Below are 27,178 nucleotides of genomic sequence, written 5' to 3' on the forward strand. Positions count from 1 at the left end.
GTTTTTTTGTGGGGGTTACCAAAGACGATTTCGGGAAGTGTCTGCCCAAGTTTTCCTTTCCTCTCTTTTAAAGCTTTTCCAGCCATAGACTGGCATGAGCCACAATGTCAACGACAAGGCCCGAACCCCAGGCACCAGCGACATACCCGATTGAGGATCGGTTATAGACATTTTAGCCAAACACTCAGCATATCTCTTGAAGCCCTTTTACGGGTCGACATTTTCTACGCAGTAATCCAACACGCAGAGGCGAAGAACCGTTTGAGCAGCTGTGCGGAAAAACAGAACTGAGGCAACGGGTGCATTGTGTGCTTCATATACCAGCGTCAACGTCATACTCAAGTAGGACGGAGGCCCTGGAAGGACACAAGGCCGGCGATGACGCACGGCACCCTTTGCTGAGAAGAACAAGTTACTTACCAACTGTAACGTTCTTTCGACTGGATGTTCCTCCCACGTATTCCTCATCTTGTGATAAATCGTTATCTCCAGCTTTGCTGCTTCGGAAAAAAAAAATAATTCTCGGCAGAGGGCGCTGTGCTCGAGGTCGTGGCGTCGATTGTCCCTCGACGTACTCCGTCGACGTCACCGATGGTATAAGTAGCTCGAGCCGCGCCTGTTGCTTCAGTTCTGTTTTTTCGATTAAATATATATAGGAGGAACACCCAGGCGTGTCCCATGACCGATACATTCTTCGTGAGAGGAAAGTGTAAGAACACGTAAACTGTACTGTGGGGTTGGATGGGAGGGTCGATGAGAAATACGTGGGAGGAACATCCTGTCGAAAGAACGTTACAGTTGGTAAGTAACTTGTTCTTCGAATGGATTGTGTCCTCCCACGTATTCCTCATCTTGTGATAGGCTCCCATAGCAGTATCAATTTTTGGAGGTGGGAGTACCATTTCAGTTTTCGTGGACAGAATGCAGAACTGCCTTTGCAAATAAACCCTCGTTAGAGGAGGCAGTGTCCAAACAATAATGTTTAACAAAGGTATGTATTGTTTTCCAGGTTGCAGCTGCACAAATGTCTGCTGCCGGGACTCCCCTCTTTAGAGCCGCAGAAGTAGCCATTCCCCTTCTAGAATGGGCACGAAGCCCATCTGGTGGTTCTTTTCCCGCTAATCTGTAGCATTCCACTATGGCTAATATGATCCAGCGGGAAATGGTCTGTTTTGTTACAGATAAGCCTAATTTTTGACCAGTGTAACCCATAAACAGTTGGTCATCTTGTCTCAATTTAGCCATCCTAGAGATGTAAAAACTAAGAGCCCTCTGGGGATCTAATCTATGTAATCTCTCCTCTTCTTTGCCCAGGTGAGGAGGAGGATAAAATGTTGGAAGTACTATTTTTTGTGACAAATGGAAGTCCGAGACTACTTTTGGCAAAAATGAAAGTTTAACTTTAAGGACTACCTTATCTTTATAAAAAATAGTATATGGTGGTTTGCATGAGAGAGCCTGAAGTTCACTAACCTTGCGGGTTGATGATAGGGCCACAAGGAGGACAGTTTTTAGAGTTAAAAGCCTCAATGGACATGAGTGCAGAGGCTCAAAAGGTATGCAAGTCAAGAATTTTAATACTAAATTTAAGTCCCAGGCTGGTACATGAAAAGGGACTGGAGGGTATACATTAGTAAGCCCCTTTAAGAATTGAATTATTAACGGTATTTTGAAATATGAAACCTCTTCCGAGGAGCGCTTGAAAATGGACAGCGCAGCAAGGTATCCTTTTATTGTTCCTATCTGGAGCCCCAGATTAGCTAGATGTAGCAGAAAGGAAAGCACCATTGGGGTGCCACACTGAAAAGGGTCCACATCCTTGTCTTTGCACCAGTTACTAAACCTATTCCAGCGACATCGGTACAAAGACTTTGTTGCTGGTCTTCTGGCCGAAAGCAAGATTTCCATTACGTCATCCGGAAGATCCCAATCCTTGTATCTCAACCTCTCAGAAACCATGCGTGAAGGTTGAGTTTCTTGACCTCTGGATGGAGAACCCGACAGTCCTCTTGCGAGATAAGATCCTCTCTTTGCGGAAGACATATTGGAGGGCAGATGGACATGTCTAGAAGTTCCGGGTACCACGTCCTCCTGGCCCAATCCGGGGCAATTAGGATCATGGTTTTCCTGAACTTTCTCAACCTCCTGATTACTTGAGAAATCACAGGGACTGGGGGAAACGCGTACAGCAGTGGAAACTTCCACTCCACTACGAATGTGTCTCCCAGAGCTCCTCTTTGAGGAAATTCCCTTGAGCAGTACTGATCGCACTTCCGGTTGATTGCGGTGGCGAACAGATCCACTTGAGGGGTTCCCCAAAGGGCAAAGATCTCCAGAAGGACTTCCTGAGCCAGCTCCCACTCGTGAGAGACCATGCGCTGCCTGCTCAGAGCGTCTGCCGCCGTGTTCTTCTCTCCAGCTAGGTGAATTGCCGACAGAGAGATTCCTTCCCGTATTGCCCAGAACCAGAGCTGCATTGCCTCTCTGCACAGTGGCAGTGACCCTACACCTCTTCTTTTGTTGAGATAGTACATGGCCACTGTGTTGTCCGTCATTATCAGAACATTCTTTCCCTGTACAGAGGGCAGAAAGGCCTTCAGAGCTAGTCTGATTGCCCTCAGCTCTAATAGGTTGATGTGTAGTTTGGACTCCGATGGAGACCAACGATTGCTGATTGTCAGATCGTTGGTGTGTGCTCCCCACCCCGTGAGTGAGGCGTCCGTCACTACCGTTATCTCCGGCCGTGGTTGCCAAAAAGACTCTCCCTTGAGAATGTTGTCGTTGCAAGCCCACCATAGAAGATCCTGAGCAACTGCGCTCGGGACTTGCAGAAGATCCGACATATTCCCTGAGAACTGGGACCACTGAGTTCTGAGTGCCCATTGAAGGGATCTCCTTCTCAACCTGGCCTCTGGTACTAGAAAAATGCAGGATGCCATGAGGCCGAGCAACCTGAGAAAATCGAAGGCCGGTAGACGTTGGGCATTCTGAAATTTTGTTACCATCTGCTGGATGTGGAGACCTCTCACTTCGGGAGGCGAGGCTTTTCCCGATGAAGTGTCCAAGACTGCTCCGATAAACTGGAGTTTCTGGGATGGTATCATGTGGGACTTCTTGAAATTGAGGGAGAAGCCCAGTTTGTGGAGGAAGTGGCAGGTGATCGAAAGATGTTCCTGAGCTTGTTCTGGAGAACTTGCTCTGATCAACCAGTCGTCCAGGTAGGGATATATGTGAATACCTCCTTTCCTGAGACTTGCTGCCACAACCGCCAACAGTTTGGTGAAAACCCTTGGGGCGGAGGTCAACCCGAATGGCAGAACTCGAAACTGATAATGAGAATTGCCAATTGCGAACCTCAGGTACTTTCTGTGCTTTGGATGGATTGGCACATGAAAGTAAGCATCCTGAAGGTCCAATGATACCAACCAATCTTGGAGTTGGAGAGCCTGAAGGATCTGAGAAAGAGTCACCATCTTGAACTTGTCCTTCCTGAGGAACTTGTTCAAGTTTCTCAAGTCCAAGATGGGTCTCAGTCCTCCGTCCTTTTTTGGGATGAGAAAACATGGTGAGTACCAACCCCTGTTCCTCTCCGCTACAGGTACCAGTTCTATGGCACCTTTCTCTAGCAGGGTTAAAATTTCCTGCAACAGGAGCGGATCCGGAATTTTGACGGAATTGGCTCCCGGTGGATGATTCTGAGGCCTTTTTAGAAAGGGGAGACAGTAACCTTGGGATACTGTTTCCAGTGCCCAAGCATCTGAGGTAATGCCTCGCCATTCCTTCAGATGTTGAGAGATACTGCCTCCCACTGGTGTTTTGTGTAACAAGGTCTCAGAGGGATTTGGAGGCGGCTGCAGGAGTGGCTGAGGGTACAGATGCCACTCCTGAGGCTGATTTTGCACCTCTTCCCCGTGTTCCACGAGGGAAGTTCCTTTTGCCCCTTTGAGAGGCCTGTCCTCTTCCTCTACCAAAAGAGGAGTAGTATCGAAAAGAACGACCCCTCCAGGAAGATGAGCCGGAATAGGGTTTTAGAGGCTGGCGCAAAGAGGCGCTAAGTGATTTAGCTGCCGCTTTCGAGGTCTGAAGTTTTCATCAGCCTTTCTGCCAAAGAGCCTCGAGCCATCAAAGGGCATGTTGAGGAGTCTAGCTTGCACATCCGGTGCAAATCCCGACTTCCTCAACCACGCAACTCTGCGTAGCACAACGCGTGCAGCCATAGATATGCTGATACTATCAGCAGTATCCAGTCCAGACTGGAGGCATTCCCCCATTGCCTCCTTCCCGTCTTTGACTATATTCAGGAAGCCTTCCCTTTCCTCGCCTTCCGGAATATGATCAGCCGCCGCCGAAATACAGTCCCACAGGGTATGGGTAAACCTGGCTAGGGTACAGGTGACATTTGCCGACTTAAGTGCCATACTGCCTGACGTGAAAACTTTACGTGCCCAGGCGTCAATTTTTTTATCCTCTCTATCTGGAGGGATAGTTGGATAAGCAGTTTGTTTTGAAGTGGATGCTGCTTGAATGACTAAACTCTCTGAAGTCGGATGTTTATTCAAATATTCAGGATCCGATCCAGCTGCTCTGTATTTTCTTGGAAAAGTGCTGTCTGCAGCAGCAATGGTTTCTGGTTTCTCCCAGGTTTTCTCCACAGTCCTTTGAATGGCCCTGTGAAAAGGGAGAACAGGATCCTTCTGAGGTCCCTTGACGATAATATCCGTCATGTCATCTTGTTCAAAAATGGGTGAAGTATTACCCCAAACCATGTATTCAACTACCCTGGTCATAAGACCCCTGTACCCAGCATCTGCATGCTCTGCAGGATCAGGTTTGGCGAACTCTAATTCTGGGGATGTGTCAACTCCACTGGCAGAATGTAGAGTATCACTCAGGTCTCTCATTCTAGATTCCTGGTCAATAAGTTCTTCAGGAACTTGTCTTGTACCATACCTAACTCCCAAAGGAGTAACTTCGTATTCTTCTTCTGTAGCAGACTCTTCATAGATTGCAGACATAGATTTGAAAAAGTCTGATCTGGGCAAAGGAATGAATCTCCTTTCTTCCTCTTCCATCTGCTTCGAAGGAAATGGCAAATCCCTCGAAGTTTTCGAGGGTGTCTTCGAAGTTTTCGAAGATGACTTCGATAATGGCGTTGATGACGCATGTGGTTTTGGTGTCGAAATTGTCGACGAAGTCGTCGAAGTCTTCGAAGATTTGTATTTCTTGGCCGGCACTGGAGAGGTGCTCGACTCTCGAAGTTTCTTCGACGGTTTTATGTCGACTCGAGGTTTTTTGTATTCCTCGACGCTACTGGTCTTAGCCATAGTAGCCTTGGACTTCCCTTTGTCGTCCAATGGAGCGACCTTAGGGGTATGGCTTTTTCGAGGTTCTTTCGAGGGGGTCGAGGCTGCATTCTCGAAAACCTCCATCATCTTTTTTTGGAATTCTTCCCACTTACTGGGAGAATCCGATTTAGTCGGACAACGAATTTCTTCGGTCGACTCTGAAGAAGAAGATGATGAGGGAGATCTAGATCTCCTCTTCATTTTTTTCGATGACGACGAAGAATGTCTCGTTCTACTTCTAGATCGAGATCTCTTCGAGTGCCTGTGGCGATCCGATCCCTTAGAATCGGTCGCTTTCTTATGTTTTTTTGACTAAACCTTTTTTGAGGCCTCCCTCCCCACCGACAGTTTACCTCTCCTCTCACGAAGAGCTTTTTCGGTCATCGATTGGCAGGAGCCGCAGTCGTCGGTTCGGTGACTGGAACCGAGACACCAGAGACAAATCCGGTGGGGATCGGTAATCGACATCTTAGACCGACAATCTGCACACTTTTTAAACCCAGTTCTGGGTGTCGAAGGTGATGACATTTTCTTCACAGAAAATAGAAGCGCGCCGTTCTCGATAGCAAAGCGATCGGAAAAACGGAACTGAAGCAACGGGCGCGGCTCGAGCTACTTATACCATCGGTGACGTTGACAGAGTACGGAATACGTCGAGGGACAATCGACGCCACGACCTCGAGCACAGCGCCCTCTGCCGAGAATTTTTTTTTCCGAAGCAGCGGAGCTGGAGATAACGATTTATCACAAGATGAGGAATACGTGGGAGGACACAATCCATTCGAAGAAGAGTTTCCGAGCTCGAGCTGCAAGTAGGATATTGGAGTATATGAAAGATGAGGAATACGTGGGCAAACCTTGGCAATTATTGCAAGTGAAGGCTTTTAAAAATGACAAAAATGGCAGGAATCGGTGGGAAATCTCCTTCAGCAGGTCGTCAGACTTGCCACTTCCAAGTTACAGGCACAAGAAAGCAAGAGGCTTGCAAAAAGTGCAGGACAAAGCCTAAATACCCTTGCAGAAATGGATTGGCGAAGAAAGTGCTGGGGCAAAGGGTCAGATGACCCATGATAATGTTGGTCATGGAACTGCCACATATCCTTAGCCACCTGCAAAGGAAGTGAGAGGGATAGTGCAGGGACCTGTACTCGCCTAATCCAGTTATGACTGATATGGTCCTAACTGGTTTAAACCAACATGGAGGCTGCCACTGTGGACTCACAAAGAGCCCACATGGGCAGAACTTCCATTTTGAGGCCACCTCTTAGATAAAGGAAAGCCCTGAAACACAAAATGGCAGCAAGCAGGATTTAACAAAACCCATCAGTACCCCATATACCAAATGGTACATTGGGCTACCAATGCGGGAAAATGGCTTGACTCCTGGTAAAGTCAAAGCTGAAGTACGTCTGTCATCAACCTGCTCCCTAAAAGCTATGTACATTGATTGATAGGTTATTTATAACACGCTTTATACACAGGGGTTTCTAAGCGTGGGCCCAGGGATCGAACCTGTGTTGCTCTGTGTCGTCTTGCTTCCAACGTGAGCACGCTGCCGCTGAGTCATCCTCCCGAGACAAATACGGTGACAAAATCACCTTAGGGAAACAATGGGTGCCTGAGAGGCACCTCTGGAACTGCAGGCCTATGGGGAAACCGAATATCATATAACATATAAAAGGTAAAAAGAGGCATGACGACAGGGGGACTTCAGGAGTCCCTCTCACCACCATAAATCAGATCAAGGAACCAGAAAAGACAGGGAAAAAGAAAAATGTTTAGGGCCCCCCAAAGAAATGGCCATAACCTCCTCAAAATAGGATTTTTGACTAAATACACAATCTAGGGCGGTGCACTCAATCTTGTGTGCCCTATATAGTTCTTTGTCTGTTCAGGCGAATGCAGGGGCTTGTGCACTCCTCTAAGATAGCAACTGAGCTTTATCTGTGTAGGGGAGGAGTGGTCCAAAAGACCCCCCTCCTTGCCTACATCTCCACCCCAGGTGAGGGCCATGGCTCATCGGGCGTTCCCTCCTACCACCAGGGCCCAGGTGGTGGATGGCTCACCTGCTGAAGACATTGCCCGCACGTATTAAATTTAGCTAGGCCTCAGAAACCATTTTCTGTCTGCTAAAGATGGTGTGAGCTCAGCGCGCTGCAGCGCGGCCCCCTCCTTCAGATAGTTTCAGTCCTCCCTGTCTCCGCAGCACCATGGTAGATCCGCTGCAAGCCCGTTCCCACGAACAAGACGGGCATGATCTAGCGTAATACATTAACATTGTAACAGTTCACCTTCCGCAGTGTATCACTGCTCCCACAATGACCCGGTCAGCAAGGCCTGGGCGATGGGAAGATCTGTAGAATGGTCATCTGCTGGAAGCAGACAGGTACCCAAATGTGAATGTAAGAAACCACTTTTAACATATGTATCCTCTCCATACAACCATTCGTACTAAAGAAATTTGTGAAATTGTGCAATTATCGTACATGACACCAGCCGTGAAGGACCCACACCCCTGCAGGGGTGTGCAAATGTTAGAAGCATTCCCGGGGGATTATTGTTCATAAGTATCACTGAAAGCCACACGCCCCGCGGTCCCACGCCACAAATGAACTGATGCTGCTAGGGTACACAAGAAAACGAATGTAACCATACCACGGGCACATGTGAAGAGTGTGCGAGAATGCACTCGTCACACGTGTATGTCTAAGCCCCTTACGTGCCACCTCCGCCACGTACAGTGGCGAGTTACTTTCTATGTACTCCACCAACCCCCAATACTACCTCACTTACTGCAAATGTATATGCACATAACTTAATACTGTAGTTGTTAAAACATAGTGTACGGATAAGGTGCTCAGACTGAGTATAATCGAAACACATCCAGCAAAGTTTAAATGCATGTTTCAAAATGATTTTGAATAAGTATTATAGAGTGTTCAAATGTTTGTGATGTTTTTACCTAAAATCGGCAACACACGAGGGAGATACCTTTGTGAAATGAATGCAAGGCCGTTCCCCTCCCACCCTGTGAAGGCTGCCAAGACATGAGAGCAGAGGCCCGCGCTGCGCTACTCTGCCTCCCCCAACGAAACTGGAGCCGCTTCAAAGATTTGGAGCCCCCTCTGCAGCACCCAAGGCCACGGCCCGCCACCTGCATTATTTACAGCACGGCAGTAAACCTCTGCCTGAACACACACTTCTAAAGGCACCCCCTCGTAAACCCCATAGCCCACCGGATCATCTTAGACTTATGGCCCTGTGCAATCAGGACGCCCAACACTTTGACAACACACAGCGGAACATCCATAACAACTTCTAACAAGGCAGAAAGACCTGTACCGCCCGTCCCAGGCCCTGGAGCTTAGCCCCTCGACCTATAGCCCCGGTCAACAGGACACTGGTAACCATGTCCTGACGTATTACCTCCAGACCCCTCACAAGGTACATTCCTCCTGTGTTGCATTAACCTGTAGAATAACCTATTGGAAGATTTACTAAAGAAGATAATATTGAAATGACTGAATGACTGCGGTGTGCATGGCCTAGGGCAAATAAGTCAGGAAAAGACATTCATCTCTGACACTGGCCGCGATGGCACAACAACACCGCCCGGATGAACTCTGCCAACCTGCCAGGCCCTGCCCAACCCACGAGGCTGCCCAGTGACGTTCTCCAGCCACGGCCAACCACATCGCAGCAGCACCTATAGTTAGTCGTCGCCACCCAATCCCATTGAACTTGTGCCCCCTATAGTGTGTAGGTTTTTATGACGTTTTTTGTAAATATATACGCCTGTCTTTGCTATTGTCAGACAGAGCGCTCTCGGAGTTTGCAGAGTTCTTTGCATGCCGTATTCTCATTGATAAACTCCCATTTAAGCTCACCCGCACTCTGTCTTGGCCTTATTCCCGATTTGGGAGAGTCCTTCATTGTCTCTCATTGCGGGGAGGCTCGTGCTGGCTGGGGACGCATGCCTTCATCTGGCAAGAAAACATCATCTGGTACCGAGGGCCAAGGCTTGCAGCTTGGTGCTTTCCCACTGAGTGGTTCTAGCAGATGCAAGCACTGTAACGGGTGGTGGAAGAGCCTCTGGTACGGGAGGGAGTGACATTTCCACTGGCGATTTTGATTCAGAGACCCCTTCTGGTTCCGAATCCCTCTGACATATAAGTCGTGTCTTCCATCCTTCCAAGAATTTCTAGGTGGTGGGTGATAAAGGAACCTTCTTTAGCATGAAGACGAAGTGTGTTTTCAGCATCCTTAGCTGGAGTCCCACACAGAAGTGGCAGAAATATATGAGATGGAATATCCTGAGGGTGTTGACATATGGCCTGCAACGGTCAGCAACTGAAAACCAGTAATCACATCCTATGCACAGCTTTACACCTAATTTCTAACATCTATGTGGAGACCGAAGAGGTGCTAATGAAAAGAAATATCCCCTTTAATAAAAATATGCCCTCAGACAGCAAATAAGTGGAATGACATCTAAAAATAAATTAAAAAAATAAAAAGAGGTGCACGAAGAAAGATCTTCCCACGTCCAACAGAAAGGGTAGAAACACAGAAACTGGGAGGTGACGGTTGGTGATTTATCAGTGGTACTGGGGCCTGGCACATGAAGAGGTGTTAGCATTTACCGGCCCCATTCTAAATTTCTCTTTCAGAGAAATGTTTTCCTGTCCAACCTACAGTGCAGGTGTTTTCCTGTCCAACCTACAGTGCAGGTGTACTCAATCAGTTGGGATGGGAAGGATGTCAGAGCAACAATATTGTAAGCCCGAGAACAAGTCACTTTAGTGAGATGTGAGATATCAGAACCACCAATGCCATTGATCATTGTTTTTGTACAATGTATTGAACTGCTGTACGAGTTTTGTGCTATTGTGTAATTACTTGCATTGTGTTGTGCACAGCCGCATAATTGCAAAGTCAATAAAATGTACATCATGATTCAGTGGCTTACTGAAAAGGGCACTATGTGTCCTCTTCCTCTAGATCTTACTAGTAATAAAATAAAGTGAAAGAAGTGTGCATAATGCTGCCTTAAAAAAATAACACAGTGAAGAACTTACTATTAAACTAGATCCTTGCAATCCAACTGTCAGAGGGTTCTAAAGAAAAGTATAAAAAAGCAACACAGTCAGTGAAGAACACTAGTGGTTGGGGCTGCAAAATGAATTGTATTTCAGCAATTACAGAACAAAATGGATGACAGACAGAATGGGAGGTAGCTTGAGGACATTCAATGTACATGAAATGCAGCCCCCTTTTTTTTCTTTAGTTAACATTTTTTTAATCATTTTATCAAACACAAAAAACAAAGTAGATGTTCCAAAGAGCTCAAAAGCATTGTTCTACCAAACAGTTTACTAAGGCATGTCTGTAATAATATAGTTTTGGTGCAGTGTCCCCATACATATCTAACAGTGTCAACCTCAAGGAAGCCAGAATGTGTTTGAGGGATATGCTTTCTGGTCACTGCCATTGATTGATCAACAGTGTGTCAAGGATAACTTTGAGGTTGCTAGCTCAGACAATTACAACAATCCTACGAGGCAGAGGGAATTTGTGGTGATTTCACCTGACAGTTGTAAAATAACAACAATGCTTGGTTCTAAGAGCTCATCTCAGCCCCTTGTTGCCGAACCTTGCTCGGTTATGTCCTTCACTGATATTTTTTAATGAGGTGGCTTTGCTCACCTGACTGTCCTGATCAAAACGCACAGTAGCCTCCAGCTCACTCAGACGCTTCTCCAGTTCCACAATCTACATATATAGGAGACATAATAGAGTGACATTTGCAATGTGATATACAGTTCTGACTGCAATACTATGCAGACTTCTCTCTAAAAACAAACTAAATCAGCATTTTTCCATCACCAGACAACCACCCAAAGAAATCTGTTTTAAGGGGAGAAAGGCTCAAGGCAAACTCTACAAATCGGCATCTCATTCCCACAGAGGACGTCTCCACTTACAAGCTTTGAGTGTATCAATGATCCCATCTAAATGCATTGTCTTGAACTGCTTCCTTTGCATGCGTGTACTCTTATCTTGAAAATCAATCCTTCGCTGTCTCCTAGGCTGGCAATCAATCTTTGGTCTCCCTCTTTACTGCACACTGTCCTCAATATTCTGTGCTTGGCCCCCTTTTCTTTCTTAATTCTTTCCTCCTTTCTGCTATAATTTCTTCATTTGGACTTTCCTCTCATTTTCATGTGGACTCCCAGATCTTTCTATCCTTATGTACTTTCATCAACTCTTTCAATGCCACCATCTCTTCTTGCTTTACTGCAGTTCAGTTCTGGATACATTTGCACCTTCTACACCCAAATACCTCGAAAACATATACAACTTCTATTCACCCTCTTCCTCCCATCTCATTCCCTCCATCTCTCTCGATCTTTCTTCACTTACAATCTGGGTGTTGTCTTTATTCATCCCTCTCCTTCATCGGACACATTTCTAACATTGCCCACTCTTATAGCCTTTCGTCACCTTCCACACTGCTAAACTTCAAATTTCCACACTTCCTTGCCTCGACTACTGCTCTTCTCTTCACATTGGCCTTTCTGCTCATCAACTTGCCCCACTCCATTCAATTTTCAATGATGCCATCTGTACTCTTTGCAGCCTTTCTCCTCACAGTCCTATTACTCCGGCTCTCTCCTGGCTATCATTTGAACAGCGATTACTCTTTCTTTGCCTTACCTTCATGCGCACACATAGTCTGGCCCCTATCTCTCCTCTTTACTTTCCTTATATTGTCCATCAAGTTCTCTTGAATCATAATCCCAGCTCCCTCACTCTGTTCCAGAGCAACCCTGTGCTCAATATTGCTTCCACTCTTTCTCTATCCTTACCCCTAAACACTGGAACTCATCCACTTTGACATCTGATACTTCCCCACTCTCCATCTTTTCCTTACTTAACGGAAATCCTTCTTCCGTAACACTGATCTTTGATTTGTACTCCTTTTTGACACTCTGTAATGTTCCTCGGCTATCTTTGTTTGAATTAATTGTATTATTATTTTTTACCTCCTTCATAAATTGTACGGTCACTCTCTTGTAATGCGTTGGCAAAAGCGCTTTATAAATCAAATCAAATACAAATAAAAACATACTAAGTATGCATTTTCATATCCCCAGACAACCACCATGAGAAATATGTTTTAAGGGGCGTAAGGCTCAAGGCAAACTGTATTCGGCATCTAATTCCAACAGAGGGTGCATCCACCTACAAGCTAAGAGTGCATTGATGAGCCCCTCTAAATGCATTGGTCATGAACTACTTCCTTTGCAAGCATGCACACTCCTCATGAGGAGTAAGCACAATCTGAAACTCTACAAAAAGCAATGTTAGCAAAGGTGAAGTACCATAAGTAAAGATGTTAAGTTAGAGTTCAATTTTTGAGATTCTGTATGCTAACTCTGTGAACCTTGCGCTGACTTTCCTGCATTTTAGACTTTATTTTCTGTTAGATAGATTTCTACTAAAGTTGCCCTGTAGCGGACAACTCCTTTCTGGCATGATGCCCTTAGGAGTTTATATGTCAGCCAGGTGTTAAGGAGTAGGATGGCAACAGCTATACATTTTAGTTAAGGCAACACAATGCTGTCGTCTTTGTGGCCAAATAGTCATATACAGTGGTCAATGGGCAATGGGATACTAATGCATGCTAAAACTACTCTACTTTGTTTTTATGTCTTGCTTTGCTTGAATAGACCAAAAGCAACAGCTAAAATGGCTGGTTCTTCCCATGTAGGCTCTGGACAAAGCCTACCCAGGGACACTGAGTCACTGCTAGCCAGTTTCAACTTTTTGAGGGTAGCACAGAACCTTCAATCGACATTTGTGCTTGTGTTCCTGAGTGTATGGAGTTTGTCTAGCCACCCAGGATTGGATGTCTTCCAAACTACCTGGGAGACTACTGGAGAGATGGGCCGCTCCGCAGGATCCCGAGACTGGTGTGATGGCTGGGCCCTGTCCGTTTGTGGACGCCGCTCTGGCTGAAAGGATCCTTTCTGCAAGGCTTTCCTCTCACTTACCTCCAGCGATGCATGCTGGAAACTCCACGACTGCTGTGTTGATGCTTTCCTAGTAGCCTTCCTGTGCTTGTAGCATTCGCTGCACCTAAAAATGTAGCCTCTCTTCCCCCCTTTGCTGGGGTCTGAGTGGCTTTCCGTTGCTCCATCTCATCTGCGTTGCTTTGTGGAACATCTTGGATTGCTGCTTCCATCGTCGGACAGTGGTCGAAGTGTACGAAAAGAAGTAGTGGAGCTATGTTCCCTACTGGCCTGCTCTGCTCCCACAAACCCCATCGCCATGCCCCCTCCCATGCACAATACAAACCCCAATGTGCATGGTGTTTAAGGGCACGTTCAGTTCAGTGCATTAAAAGTGCAAGTTTCAACTTCTTCCTACACTTATTTTAAAACAAAACCATTCCAGAACGGTTTATTTTTAAAATACAAGTATAGGAACGGTAAAACCTAATTAAAAGAAATAGAGGAGCACCGCTCCCGCCCACTTCGACCACTGTCAGATCATTATTGTTGCCTTGGCTGAATTTTTGTCTCCATCAGAGGTGCCTCAGACGGAATTGATGGGGCTCTTCTTTGCTGATGTCGCAACTGCAGTGCCCTCCTCATCGTGGGCCATCTGAAGTGATGCATTCTTTGTTGTGTAGCTGCCATCTTTGCTCCATTTTCACCTGGAACTCTGCTCTTACTGTTTGGAGACCTTCAGTCCTGACACCTAAAGTCACCTATGCACCTGCCCTTCCTAGGGTCACTACAGCCAACTCTGCTGATCCCAAATCTGTTGCTAGTCCAGTAATCCAGGATCTCCTGGCTTCTGTGCCCCCTAATCACAAAAGTTTGTCTTCTGTATGTTTGAGACCCACTGTGCCGCTATCCTTCTTATGGACTCTGGTGGGTGAACGAACCTGGGCCCTGAGCTCCTCCTCAGCTGAATGGTTTCCACTGTCTTTGGGCCCATGGACTGTAAGCATCAGATACCTAGATTGTCACTAGAACCACAAGAGACTTTTTGGATGTGTTCTGTTAAACCCTATGGACAAACTTTCTTGGTCTTCTAAAACTCTTTAAAAGGTGACAATAACCCTTACTTAACTGTAAATTGGCATTGTCAGTTTGTTACACATGCGATCCTGGTGATTTACTGCAATTCTGATATTTTTAAGTATTCCTGCGATGTTCTATGCATTTTAGTGTGATAATTCACTGCAATTAATGCCCAATATTCCTTACAAAATAAATAATGTTGCACATGAAAGTGATTATTTTTGTTGCCACTGGTTTTAGAGAGGAGAGGGGCCCTTTCCAGAACCATGCCTGCATTTGTAATACCTCTCTGATTTTCGGGGCCTAAATGTGTACTAACTCACTACCCTCTATTCTGAGGGATCTTTACAGAGTTGCGTTTTTAGGAAATATTTTGTACAGCTTTCTTTCCACTGACACCAATGAAACCCCCAGCTATTTGCTACGGCTTGCATTCTGTACTCACTTTTAAAGGTAAGTACAGTGTGTCTGCTTTACTACCCTACCTCAACTCACGGGTCAACCTATATGGTTACCAGTGCAGGGGGACCTTGTCTCAGCATGTGATTTCTGTACTGTTTTAATGAAGCACACATCACCTTAATGTAAGTGCAGCAGGGGTACTATGTACCTTACTCTTTTTCTGTAGCAACATTTGTATTACCTTTTTTGTGTGTCCAGGACAGATGGTGGCAGCAGGTAGTCTTAAAGGTTTTGTTTGTTGCACTCCCATGCACGTTTGATTTTACACTGCATAATGTCATTTTGAGAACATATACTCAAAATGGCTGTGCCATGTCATTTCCGCCCTGTCCTTTGGCCTTTCTGTTTGGCCTTCCTCCTGTCATCTCAGGTCAGGAAATACCACATAAGGCATGCACTTTCGTGAGTTCAAGCTGGAGTTCCCAGGCAAAGCAGAGGTGTGCACATTCTGTACAAATATGGGGGATAGGACTGTCTTGTCCAAATTCACATTCCAGCCAGAGGATGTCCCTTGTTGGAGAAATGTGGGGCCAGAGACTTTACAGAATTGGACAGCCAGTTTGAATGATGCAGATCTTTGCCACTGGTGGGCTGGGGCAGCCCTTTGCCTGAATTTGGTATAAAAGTAGGAGTCCTGCAGCCGTTCCCCAGATTGTCAATTGAAGCCTAGACCAGAAGAAGAGGAGCACCATCCTGAAGACCAGGACGACTGCTGCTACGGGTGACCAGCATTGCCAAAGCCAATGAAGACCCCTGTCGGTGCTTCAACACTTGGGCTTTTGGGACCAACCGCTTCCATTCCCTGCAGGGAAAGCCTACTGTCAGAAGCTGTTTGAAGTATAGTGGGACCATCCTATGAGCCGTCTAGCTTTGCACGTGGCATATCCAGTGCATCGGTCGCAGTACTGAGTTGGGGCTTGCGATTCTGCAGGTCATCAACTTGTGGCCAGAGACAATCCCTCCTGTTGTAGATGTTCCCCTGCATTGAGATGGGCCTGCTTTGTCACCATGTTTCACCTGTGCCACCCTGATCGGGATGAACTTCGCTGCTGCCCATCTCTGCTGTGTCCTATAGGGGGGGGAGGGTCTCCTTTCATCGAGGTAGCTGCTGTGGCTGCTATTCATTAGTTCCTGGGCCATTCTGCGGGAAGACCTTTGGAACCATTGTGACAGAATGCCATCTGCAAGGGTTAAATAACCTGAGCTTTTTGTATTTTTAACTAAAATGATGCAGGTAATTCTGCCTGGTAATCTCACCTCCTTTTAATAAAACTCCTTGCCAAAAACATAGTGCATTCATGCAACTTTGCTGGGACAGTCTCCTGACATTCCCAGTGACTGCACTGCTGTGGCAGCGGGACAGGTTCGAAGGTCACATGTGCATTTCTGGACACAAAGTTCCAAAAGCCAGAGATGGCTTTTTAACAATCTGCACCTCTGGGTCAAATTCTTTTAATTGTGCACCCAGCAGCCCGTTAATATATAAATATAAGCCATGTCTAGTTATGACCTCCAGATGGCATATAAATTCCGTAATACTGGAGTTGTGGAGGACTACCCTTATTTGGGGATTCCAATTTTGAGTAATCCCCGAATGAACTTTTTTCAGCAAATGGTGGAAACTAAAACATTAAAAAAGTGGAATGTCATACGAAAATATATGTACAGTAAAGGTGGACACACTATAGAAGGTTTCCTAGAGGTATACAAAAGCTGTATAATGCCTGGAGTATTATATGCCCTGGAAACGATGGAGGGAACATTTCTGACTAATCTAGGTAAATTGGAAGGGAAACATTGGAGACCTGTATTAGGCCTCCCTGGGAATGTACGTATAGAGGTGATAAGATGTGAGCTGGGGCTAACCTCCTTGGCGACCTTGTGGAAAATAGGATGCTGTAAATTATATTTCAGGATGGTGATGGGGGAAGGGGAGGAAGGGCGACTATTGAGACTTATTGGTAAACATAGAAGTGGGGATGGGAAAATAAATACTTATATATTAAGCCTACAAAATAGCATACTCTTCTTCCTCGAACTAGGCCTGAAAGTACCAAGGGAGAGAGAAGAGGCTACTATTCTACTCGGAAACCTAAATAAAAAATCAATCACTTGGGATCTGTGTGAAAATCAGTCTTATCTCTATACTAAGAAACGTTATGCTGCCTATGCTCTACAGGGATTTAAAGCGGCCACTCCAAGAGAATATTTATTAAAAACAGGTAATAGAGCAATGAGAAGCTTTATTATGCAACTATGCTTGAATATCCTTACGTGTAAAGAATATACTGGTACCTGGACAAATATCCCCCGAGGAGAAAGATTATATAGGTATTGTAAAACTGAGGTGGAAACCGCAAGACTAATTCTTACCATGTATAGTGAGCTACAGGAATGGTATTAGAAAGGTTATGGACATTTGGCAAGTGACCTGAGAATGATAATATCAGACCAGTTTTGGTCAACTATTTATGAGGGGGAGATTAAGGTATATATTGGGGCAGCTTTTTATATTTGGAAGAGAGCCATTTTTTAGGGAAAACATTATTTTTCAAAGTATTTTATAACAAGTTCTATATTAATGATATATTCTTAATTTGTGTGGTATTTTACGAATGTTACTTTGACTGTAGAAAAGTGTATCTGGAATATCATGCATTTTGAAGTGTGGTGATTTGAAATTTGTTATAAATATTATAAAGCAAAGAATTAGAGCTAAGAATTTAATTGTATTGTAAATGGAAAGGGATTTGAAATTGTATTTTATTCTACTTTGTTTTCTTAATATTGTATAAAAATGATTTGTAATTGTTTATGCTACAGCGTATAAGGTTTTTATTAACCAAATTGCGCTTTAAACGAATAAAAAAAAAAGGTTATGACATGGTGTTTACTGAGCTTACACCTTTACATAGCCGTAAGCATTGGATGTCTCATTGTCGTCAGCTTAGTGAGTTGACTCTTTCATGACCGGGTTGGGGGTGTATCAGCTGTTCTGGCCCGGGTGTACCCATAACAACTATGTGGCACCCAGACAAGGACGTTTATTTTTTGATTCCCCTGAGGAGAGTCAACACATTCCTATAGGGAACAGGGGCCGTCCTTACACTGTCCTCTGGGAACAAGTGCTTCAAAGACAGTCCAGCCATTACAATTACCCCCTCACACAAGGGTGCAGATTACTGAAATCTTTTGAAGAAGGCAGACAGAGGACGGGGGCAAATTAAAGTAGCCCAGAGGAGAGGTTCAGACAACAGCACAGCCTAACCACCTTGGTTTTCAATAGGGATCCTAAATTTCCTGTTGCAACCCTTCCTGACTTCTTGCAGACAAGGCATTCTGGGTATGACACCAGCAGGTAAAGGACGGTTGTTATAGCAGCCTGGATTGGACACTTGACAACAGGCTTGCTTTGGATCAATTCGCTGTAGTATTTTAGCTTATATAAAGGGGGGACCTTCCCCTTAGGGGATTTATCTTTGGGTTTCAAGACAAGAAGGATTTACCTAGGAACTCTGTCTGGAACACAGTCTATTCCATAATCCTATACCATAGACATTAAGACAGAAGGCTCTATTTAAGAGGAAAGCTCTTCTCTCAACCCATCCCAATGGAACTTTTGGGGTGAAACTGCTGTGTGGACAAGGCTGCCTTCAACTGAGGCAATGGTACCCAGGACTCTGCCACTGCAAGTGACAAAACCCCTGCAAGTGCTCTCTACAAACTTTCCCGGTTGGAATGGATAGACCAAAGGACTCACCTTGTCCCTGGAGAACCTGGACGGAGTCTCTCGGCAACCCAAAAGTCAAGTAACAGCCCTGGTTCCCGCCTCAATCTGCTTGTGACCGACACCAACTTGGGCGTTGCCTACCTTTCCCAAGTGTCTTTTTGCCATGTCCTGTTGCTGCTTCGTCTGCACTGTGTGTTGTACTCATTTGACCGGCTCATCCCACCCGACACTGAATCACTGCCTGAGGAAGCTGCTAGAAGAACAAGTTACTTACCAACTGGTAACATTCTTTCGATTGGATGTTCCTCCAACGTATTCCCCATCTTAGATGCATTTCATCCAGCTTTGCTGCTCTTCGGAAATGTTTTCGGCAGAGGGCGCCGTGCGTCGATGTCGTCGAGTCGATGGTCCCTCGAAGGCCTCCGTCGAGGGTGCCGTCATCGGGTGTATAAATAGCACACCTGGCGCCCGTTGGCCTCAGTTCTGTTTTTCCCCCTTTTTTTGCCTGTGATCTTGTACTGTAGATTGTGCCGGCAGACAGGTATCAGCCTTGCGAGATTTGAGATGGCAATAACCCGGAAAAATCTACAGAGGGGTAGGTTGGGAGGGCGATGAGGAATACATTGGAGGAACATCCAATCGAAAGAACGTTACCAGTTGGTAAGTAACTTGTTCTTCGAGTGGATTGTGTCCTCCAACATATTCCTCATCTTAGATAGACTCCCAAAGCAGTATTTTGTTACTTTCTCTGGAGGGGTCAGATTTTTTTTTTCTTTTTCTTTTATCAATGCCTTTAGATGGCGGAATAAAGCATTGCTTTTCCAAAAGTCAGCTCCCTAGACTGGGAAGCATCCAGGCTATAGAATTTTGAGAAGGTGTGAAGTGAAGACCAAGTTGCTGCTTCGCAAATGGACCTTATTGGGGCACCTCTTTGAAGGGCCGTGGAAGAGGCGATGCCTCTGGTGGAATGAGCCCTCAACCCTTCTGGTGGGTTTTTAACAATCTTTTTAACAATCTGCACCTCTGGGTCAAATTCTTTTAATTGTGCACCCAGCAGCCCGTTAATATATAAATATAAGCCATGTCTAGTTATGACCTCCAGATGGCATATAAATTCCGTAATACTGGAGTTGTGGAGGACTACCCTTATTTGGGGATTCCAATTTTGAGTAATCCCCGAATGAACTTTTTTCAGCAAATGGTGGAAACTAAAACATTAAAAAAGTGGAATGTCATACGAAAATATATGTACAGTAAAGGTGGACACACTATAGAAGGTTTCCTAGAGGTATACAAAAGCTGTATAATACCTGGAGTATTATATGCCCTGGAAACGATGGAGGGAACATTTCTGACTAATCTAGGTAAATTGGAAGGGAAACATTGGAGACCTGTATTAGGCCTCCCTGGGAATGTACGTATAGAGGTGATAAGATGTGAGCTGGGGCTAACCTCCTTGGCGACCTTGTGGAAAATAGGATGCTGTAAATTATATTTCAGGATGGTGATGGGGGAAGGGGAGGAAGGGCGACTATTGAGACTTATTGGTAAACATAGAAGTGGGGATGGGAAAATAAATACTTATATATTAAGCCTACAAAATAGCATACTCTTCTTCCTCGAACTAGGCCTGAAAGTACCAAGGGAGAGAGAAGAGGCTACTATTCTACTCGGAAACCTAAATAAAAAATCAATCACTTGGGATCTGTGTGAAAATCAGTCTTATCTCTATACTAAGAAACGTTATGCTGCCTATGCTCTACAGGGATTTAAAGCGGCCACTCCAAGAGAATATTTATTAAAAACAGGTAATAGAGCAATGAGAAGCTTTATTATGCAACTATGCTTGAATATCCTTACGTGTAAAGAATATACTGGTACCTGGACAAATATCCCCCGAGGAGAAAGATTATATAGGTATTGTAAAACTGAGGTGGAAACCGCAAGACTAATTCTTACCATGTATAGTGAGCTACAGGAATGGTATTATAAAGGTTATGGACATTTGGCAAGTGACCTGAGAATGATAATATCAGACCAGTTTTGGTCAACTATTTATGAGGGGGAGATTAAGGTATATATTGGGGCAGCTTTTTATATTTGGAAGAGAGCCATTTTTTAGGGAAAACATTATTTTTCAAAGTATTTTATAACAAGTTCTATATTAATGATATATTCTTAATTTGTGTGGTATTTTACGAATGTTACTTTGACTGTAGAAAAGTGTATCTGGAATATCATGCATTTTGAAGTGTGGTGATTTGAAATTTGTTATAAATATTATAAAGCAAAGAATTAGAGCTAAGAATTGAATTGTATTGTAAATGGAAAGGGATTTGAAATTGTATTTTATTCTACTTTGTTTTCTTAATATTGTATAAAAATGATTTGTAATTGTTTATGCTACAGTGTATAAGGTTTTTATTAACCAAATTGCGCTTTAAACGAATAAAAAAAAAAAGGTTATGACATGGTGTTTACTGAGCTTACACCTTTACATAGCCGTAAGCATTGGATGTCTCATTGTCGTCAGCTTAGTGAGTTGACTCTTTCATGACCGGGTTGGGGGTGTATCAGCTGTTCTGGCCCGGGTGTACCCATAACAACTATGTGGCACCCAGACAAGGACGTTTATTTTTTGATTCCCCTGAGGAGAGTCAACACATTCCTATAGGGAACAGGGGCCGTCCTTACACTGTCCTCTGGGAACAAGTGCTTCAAAGACAGTCCAGCCATTACAATTACCCCCTCACACAAGGGTGCAGATTACTGAAATCTTTTGAAGGCACACAGAGGACGGGGGCAAATTAAAGTAGCCCAGAGGAGAGGTTCAGACAACAGCACAGCCTAACCACCTTGGTTTTCAATAGGGATCCTAAATTTCCTGTTGCAACCCTTCCTGACTTCTTGCAGACAAGGCATTCTGGGTATGACACCAGCAGGTAAAGGACGGTTGTTATAGCAGCCTGGATTGGACACTTGACAACAGGCTTGCTTTGGATCAATTCGCTGTAGTATTTTAGCTTATATAAAGGGGGGACCTTCCCCTTAGGGGATTTATCTTTGGGTTTCAAGACAAGAAGGATTTACCTAGGAACTCTGTCTGGAACACAGTCTATTCCATAATCCTATACCATAGACATTAAGACAGAAGGCTCTATTTAAGAGGAAAGCTCTTCTCTCAACCCATCCCAATGGAACTTTTGGGGTGAAACTGCTGTGTGGACAAGGCTGCCTTCAACTGAGGCAATGGTACCCAGGACTCTGCCACTGCAAGTGACAAAACCCCTGCAAGTGCTCTCTACAAACCTTCCCGGTTGGAATGGATAGACCAAAGGACTCACCTTGTCCCTGGAGAACCTGGACGGAGTCTCTCGGCAACCCAAAAGTCAAGTAACAGCCCTGGTTCCCGCCTCAATCTGCTTGTGACCGACACCAACTTGGGCGTTGCCTACCTTTCCCAAGTGTCTTTTTGCCATGTCCTGTTGCTGCTTCGTCTGCACTGTGTGTTGTACTCATTTGACCGGCTCATCCCACCCGACACTGAATCACTGCCTGAGGAAGCTGCTAGAAGAACAAGTTACTTACCAACTGGTAACATTCTTTCGATTGGATGTTCCTCCAACGTATTCCCCATCTTAGATGCATTTCATCCAGCTTTGCTGCTCTTCGGAAATGTTTTCGGCAGAGGGCGCCGTGCGTCGATGTCGTCGAGTCGATGGTCCCTCGAAGGCCTCCGTCGAGGGTGCCGTCATCGGGTGTATAAATAGCACACCTGGCGCCCGTTGGCCTCAGTTCTGTTTTTCCCCCTTTTTTTGCCTGTGATCTTGTACTGTGTAGATTGTGCCGGCAGACAGGTATCAGCCTTGCGAGATTTGAGATGGCAATAACCCGGAAAAATCTACAGAGGGGTAGGTTGGGAGGGCGATGAGGAATACATTGGAGGAACATCCAATCGAAAGAACGTTACCAGTTGGTAAGTAACTTGTTCTTCGAGTGGATTGTGTCCTCCAACATATTCCTCATCTTAGATAGACTCCCAAAGCAGTATTTTGTTACTTTCTCTGGAGGGGTCAGATTTTTTTTTTTCTTTTTCTTTTATCAATGCCTTTAGATGGCGGAATAAAGCATTGCTTTTCCAAAAGTCAGCTCCCTAGACTGGGAAGCATCCAGGCTATAGAATTTTGAGAAGGTGTGAAGTGAAGACCAAGTTGCTGCTTCGCAAATGGACCTTATTGGGGCACCTCTTTGAAGGGCCGTGGAAGAGGCGATGCCTCTGGTGGAATGAGCCCTCAACCCTTCTGGTGGGTCTTTTTGTGCTAGTCTGTAGCATTCTGAAATGCAAAGTACAATCCAGCGTGAAATTGTCTGTTTTGTTACCGATTGACCCAGTTTGCTTCCTGTGTAGCCTATAAACAACTGGTTGTCCACTCTAAGCCTAGAAAGTCTAGAGATGTAAAAGCTTAAAGCTCTTTTTGTATCCAGTCTGTGTAATCTTTCTTCCTCCTTAGAAGGATGAGGTGGAGGATAGAATGAGGGTAAAACAATTTTCTGACTTAAATGAAAATCAGATATTACTTTTGGTAAAAATGATGGTTTAACCCTCAATACAACCCTGTCCTTATGGAGCACAGTTTAGAGTGGCCCAGAAGACAGTGCCTGCAATTCGCTCACTCTTCTTGCCGATGTTAGAGCAACTAAAAAGGCCGTTTTCCATGTTAGTAATCTTAATGGACACGTGTGCATAGGCTCAAAAGGGGCACACATTAAGAATTTTAGGACTAAATTTAGATCCCAAATCGGTAATTGAAATGGGTGAGGAGGAAACACATTAGTGAGACCTTTTAAGAATTGTGTTATCAAAGGAATTTTGAAGTAGGAACATTCTTCCGATGAGCGCTTGAAAATGGAAAGGGCTACAAGGTAATCTTGTATTGTTCCGATATTCAGACCTCTATGTGCTAGGGTCAGAAGGAAAGATAGTACTTCCGGAATAGAACATAGAAAAGGATCGACATTCTTTTCCCTGCACCAGTTGCAAAACTTTTTTCAACAGCAACGGTACAGAGACTTTGTTGCTGGCCTTCTTGCCGAAAGCAACACCTCCATAACATCATCTGGAAGGCTCCAATCCCTGTATCTCAGCCTTTCAGATACCAAGCATGAAAGTTGAGTGTTCTGACCTCTGGGTGGAGAACCTGACCTTCCATTTGAGAGAGAAGGTTCTCTCTCTGAGGAAGGCGTACTGGAGGACAGATGGACATAGCTAGCAGGTCCGGATATCACGTTCTCCTGGCCCAATCCGGGGCAATTAGGATCATGCGGTTCCCAAAGCGTCTCAGCCTCCTGATGACCTGAGGAATGACGGGAATCGGAGGGAACGCGTACAAAAGTGGGAAATTCCAATCCACCACGAACGCGTCCACCAGGGCTCATCTCGGGGGAAATTCCCTTGAGCAATACCTTTCGCATTTTCGGTTGGTACTGGTTGCGAATAGGTCTACCTGAGGGGTTCCCCAAAGGGCGAAGATCTCTTGAATGACTTCCTGAGCCAGTTCCCATTCGTGGGACACCGTGCTCTGCCTGCTCAGAGCATCTGCCATCATATTCTCTTCCGCGGCTAGATGAATTGCTGTTAAAGAGATTCCCTCCTGAATCGCCCAATACCAGAGCTGCATTGCCTCTCTGCACAGGTGTGGTGTCCCCAGACCTCCTCTTTTGTTTAGGTAGTGCATGGCCACTGTGTTGTCCGTCATTATCAGGACATTCTTTCCCCTGACAGATGGCAGGAAGGCCTTCAGCGCTAGTCTGATTGCCCTCAGCTCTAAAAGGTTGATATGTAGTTTGGACTCCGATGGAGACCAACAACCGTTGATTGTCAAATCGTTGGCATGGGCTCCCCACCCCAGGAGTGAGGCGTCCGTCACTACTGTGATCTCCGGCCATGGTTGCCAAAAAGGTTCTCCTTTTAGGATCTTCTCTGTACAGGTCCACCATAGAAGGTCTTGTCTGACCTTGTTCGGAATCTGAAGAAGATCCGTCATTTGACCCGAGAACTGGGACCACTCAGTCTTTAGGGCCCATTGAAGGGATCTCATCCTCAAGCGTGCCTCTGGCACCATAAAGATGCAGGATGCCATGAGGCCGAGCAAGCTTAAAAAGTCGTAAGCCTGGAGATTTTGGGCATTTTGGAATTTGGAAACCATCTGAAGAATGTCTTGAGCCCTCGTCTTGGGAGGCAAGCTCTTTCCCAAGGATGTGTCTAGTACAGCTCCTATGTACTGAAGCTGTTGGGAAGGTGTCATTTGAGACTTCTTGAAATTGAGGGAGAAGTCCAGTTTGTGGAGGAAGTGGCGGGTGACTTTTTCAGATGATCCAGTGCTTGCTCGGCAGAGCGCGCTCTGATCAACCAATCGTCCAGGTAGGGGTAGACATGAATCCCCCTCTCCTGAGGTGCGCTGCCACCACTACCATTAACTTGGTGAAGACCCTCGGGGCGGAGGTCAACCCGAATGGCAGGACTCGGAACTGATAGTGTGAGTTGCCAACTACGAACCTCAGGTATTTTCTGTGTTTGAGATGAATCGGCACATGAAAATAAGCATCCTGGAGGTCCAATGACACCAACCAGTCCTGGAGTTGAAGGGCCTGAAGGATCTGAGAAAGGGTAACCATCTTGAATTAGTCTTTCGTGAGGAACTTGTTCAAGTTTCTTAAGTCCAAGATGGGTCTCATTCCTCCGTCCTTTTTGGGGATCAAAAAATACGGGGAGTACCATCCCTTGTTCCTCTCTGCTGCAGGTACTGGTTCTATAGCACCTTTCTCCAGTAGGGTTAGAACTTCCTGCTGTAGGAGCGGGTTTGAAAACTTTAACGGGTGTCTCCCGGGTGGATTGCTTTGAGGTTGCTTTAGAAAAGGAAGGCAGTAGCCTTGGGCTATTATTTCTAGAGCCCAAACATCTGAAGTAATGGCTCGCCATTCTTGCAGATGCTGCGACAGCCTGCCTCCTACAGGTGTTTTGTGGTGCAAGTCCTCAAAGTGGTTTTGTGGCGGATGTTGCAGCCGCTGATGGCAAAGAGGCTGCAGCTGGAGCTGGCTTAGCACGTTTTCCTCGTCCACCACGAGTGGCCTTTCTTTGGCCCCTTTGACGGGCCATTCCTCTCGTCTTTCCATATGAGGTGTAATAACGATAGGATCATCCCCTCCATGATTGCCCTTGCGCACGAAAAGGCTGAGGTTGCCTAATAGCAGCTCCTAAAGATTTGGCCGCTGCTTTTGAGGTCTGCAACCTCTCAAGGCTCTCGTCAGCCTTGTTGCAAAAAAGGTGAGACCCGTCAAAAGGCATGTTCAGAAGGTGGTTCTGTATGTCCGGTGCAAAACCCGACTTCCGTAACCACGCAAACCTTCGCATTACCGTGCTAGTGCCCATGGACCTGCTTACACTATCCGCAGGGTCCAATCCAGATTGAAGGGATTCCTGCATGGCCTCCTTTCCATCTCCAACGATGGCTAGGAAACCTTCCCTTTCTTCCCCCTTTGGTATGTGCCCCGCCGCCATTGCGATGCACTCCCACAGAGTGTACGAAAATTTTGCCAAGGCACATGTGGAGTTGGCAGATTTTAATGCCATGCTCCTGGCTGAAAATACCTTCCGTGCCCAACCATCCACACGCTTATCGTCCCTGTCTGGAGGGATAGACGGGTACGCATGTTTGTTGGACGCTGTGGCTGCCTGTATGACCAGACTCTCGGGAGTTGGATGTTTTGACAGATAGCCGGGGTCGCTACTGGCTGGACGGTATTTTGATGCAAGGGACTGATTTACCGGAGGAATAGAATCCGGAGTTTCCCAATTCTTGGCCACCCTGTTTTGTAAGGCTACATGAAAAGGTAGTACTGGGTCTTCAGTGGGACCATGGTCCAATATGTCTGTTAAATCGTCTTGGACGAATTGGGCTGGTGGTCTAGCCCATCCCAAGTAATCTATCACCTTGGTCATTAACTGACGGTAAGATGGACTGGCATGCTCTCCTGGATCTGGCCTACCAAAGTAATTCTCAGGAGAAGTGTCAATGCCACTTGCATTATGTAAAGACTCCACCAAATCCCTCATTCTGCTTTCCTCTGAGATCAAGCATTCTGGGACATTTGGGGTGCCATATTCCAATCCAAAAGGTACATTTTCCTCCTCGGATCTCTCCTGTTCCTCAAAAAGTGAGGTCAAGGATTTGAAAAACTCCTTCCTAGGGAGAGGCTTGAAAACCTTCTCTGGGAGGAGGTGGAGGAGGAAGAGGTGTAGTACCAGGCTCTGAAGAAATTACATGTTTTGTAACTTTCTCCTTCCCTTTTTCTGGCTGCCCTGGCTTGGTTGGAGCCTTTGGCGCCGAGGGTTTCGGCGTCGATAAAGGCGTTGGCGACATAGTGGTCATCGACAGGGTCTGCTTCGAGGGCGTCGAGGCAGTCTTCGACTATTTTCCCTTCGAAGTGTGACAGGTCTCGGACGGCGTCGGTGACCTTGAGCAGTCGACTCGAGCGTTTATTGCTCG

At 45.7% G+C, this 27,178-nt stretch overlaps 1 protein-coding gene across 2 annotated transcripts in view; it reads right to left on the minus strand.

The window, feature by feature from the left end:
- Positions 1 to 27,178, minus strand: part of DCTN2 (dynactin subunit 2) — a 752,351-nt gene that overhangs the window by 235,634 nt on the left and 489,539 nt on the right. For both annotated transcript variants that reach the window (XM_069653593.1, XM_069653592.1), the window contains exons 8-9: positions 11,052 to 11,117; positions 10,424 to 10,462 (exon numbers count right to left, since the gene is read on the minus strand). In XM_069653593.1, the coding sequence (XP_069509694.1) occupies positions 10,424 to 10,462; positions 11,052 to 11,117 (105 nt within the window). The remainder of the gene's footprint in view (positions 1 to 10,423; positions 10,463 to 11,051; positions 11,118 to 27,178) is intronic.

The sequence above is a fragment of the Ambystoma mexicanum genome, chromosome 3q (genome assembly GCF_040938575.1).
Source record: "Ambystoma mexicanum isolate Mex_15411 chromosome 3q, UKY_AmexF1_1, whole genome shotgun sequence".
Taxonomy (NCBI): domain Eukaryota; kingdom Metazoa; phylum Chordata; class Amphibia; order Caudata; family Ambystomatidae; genus Ambystoma; species Ambystoma mexicanum.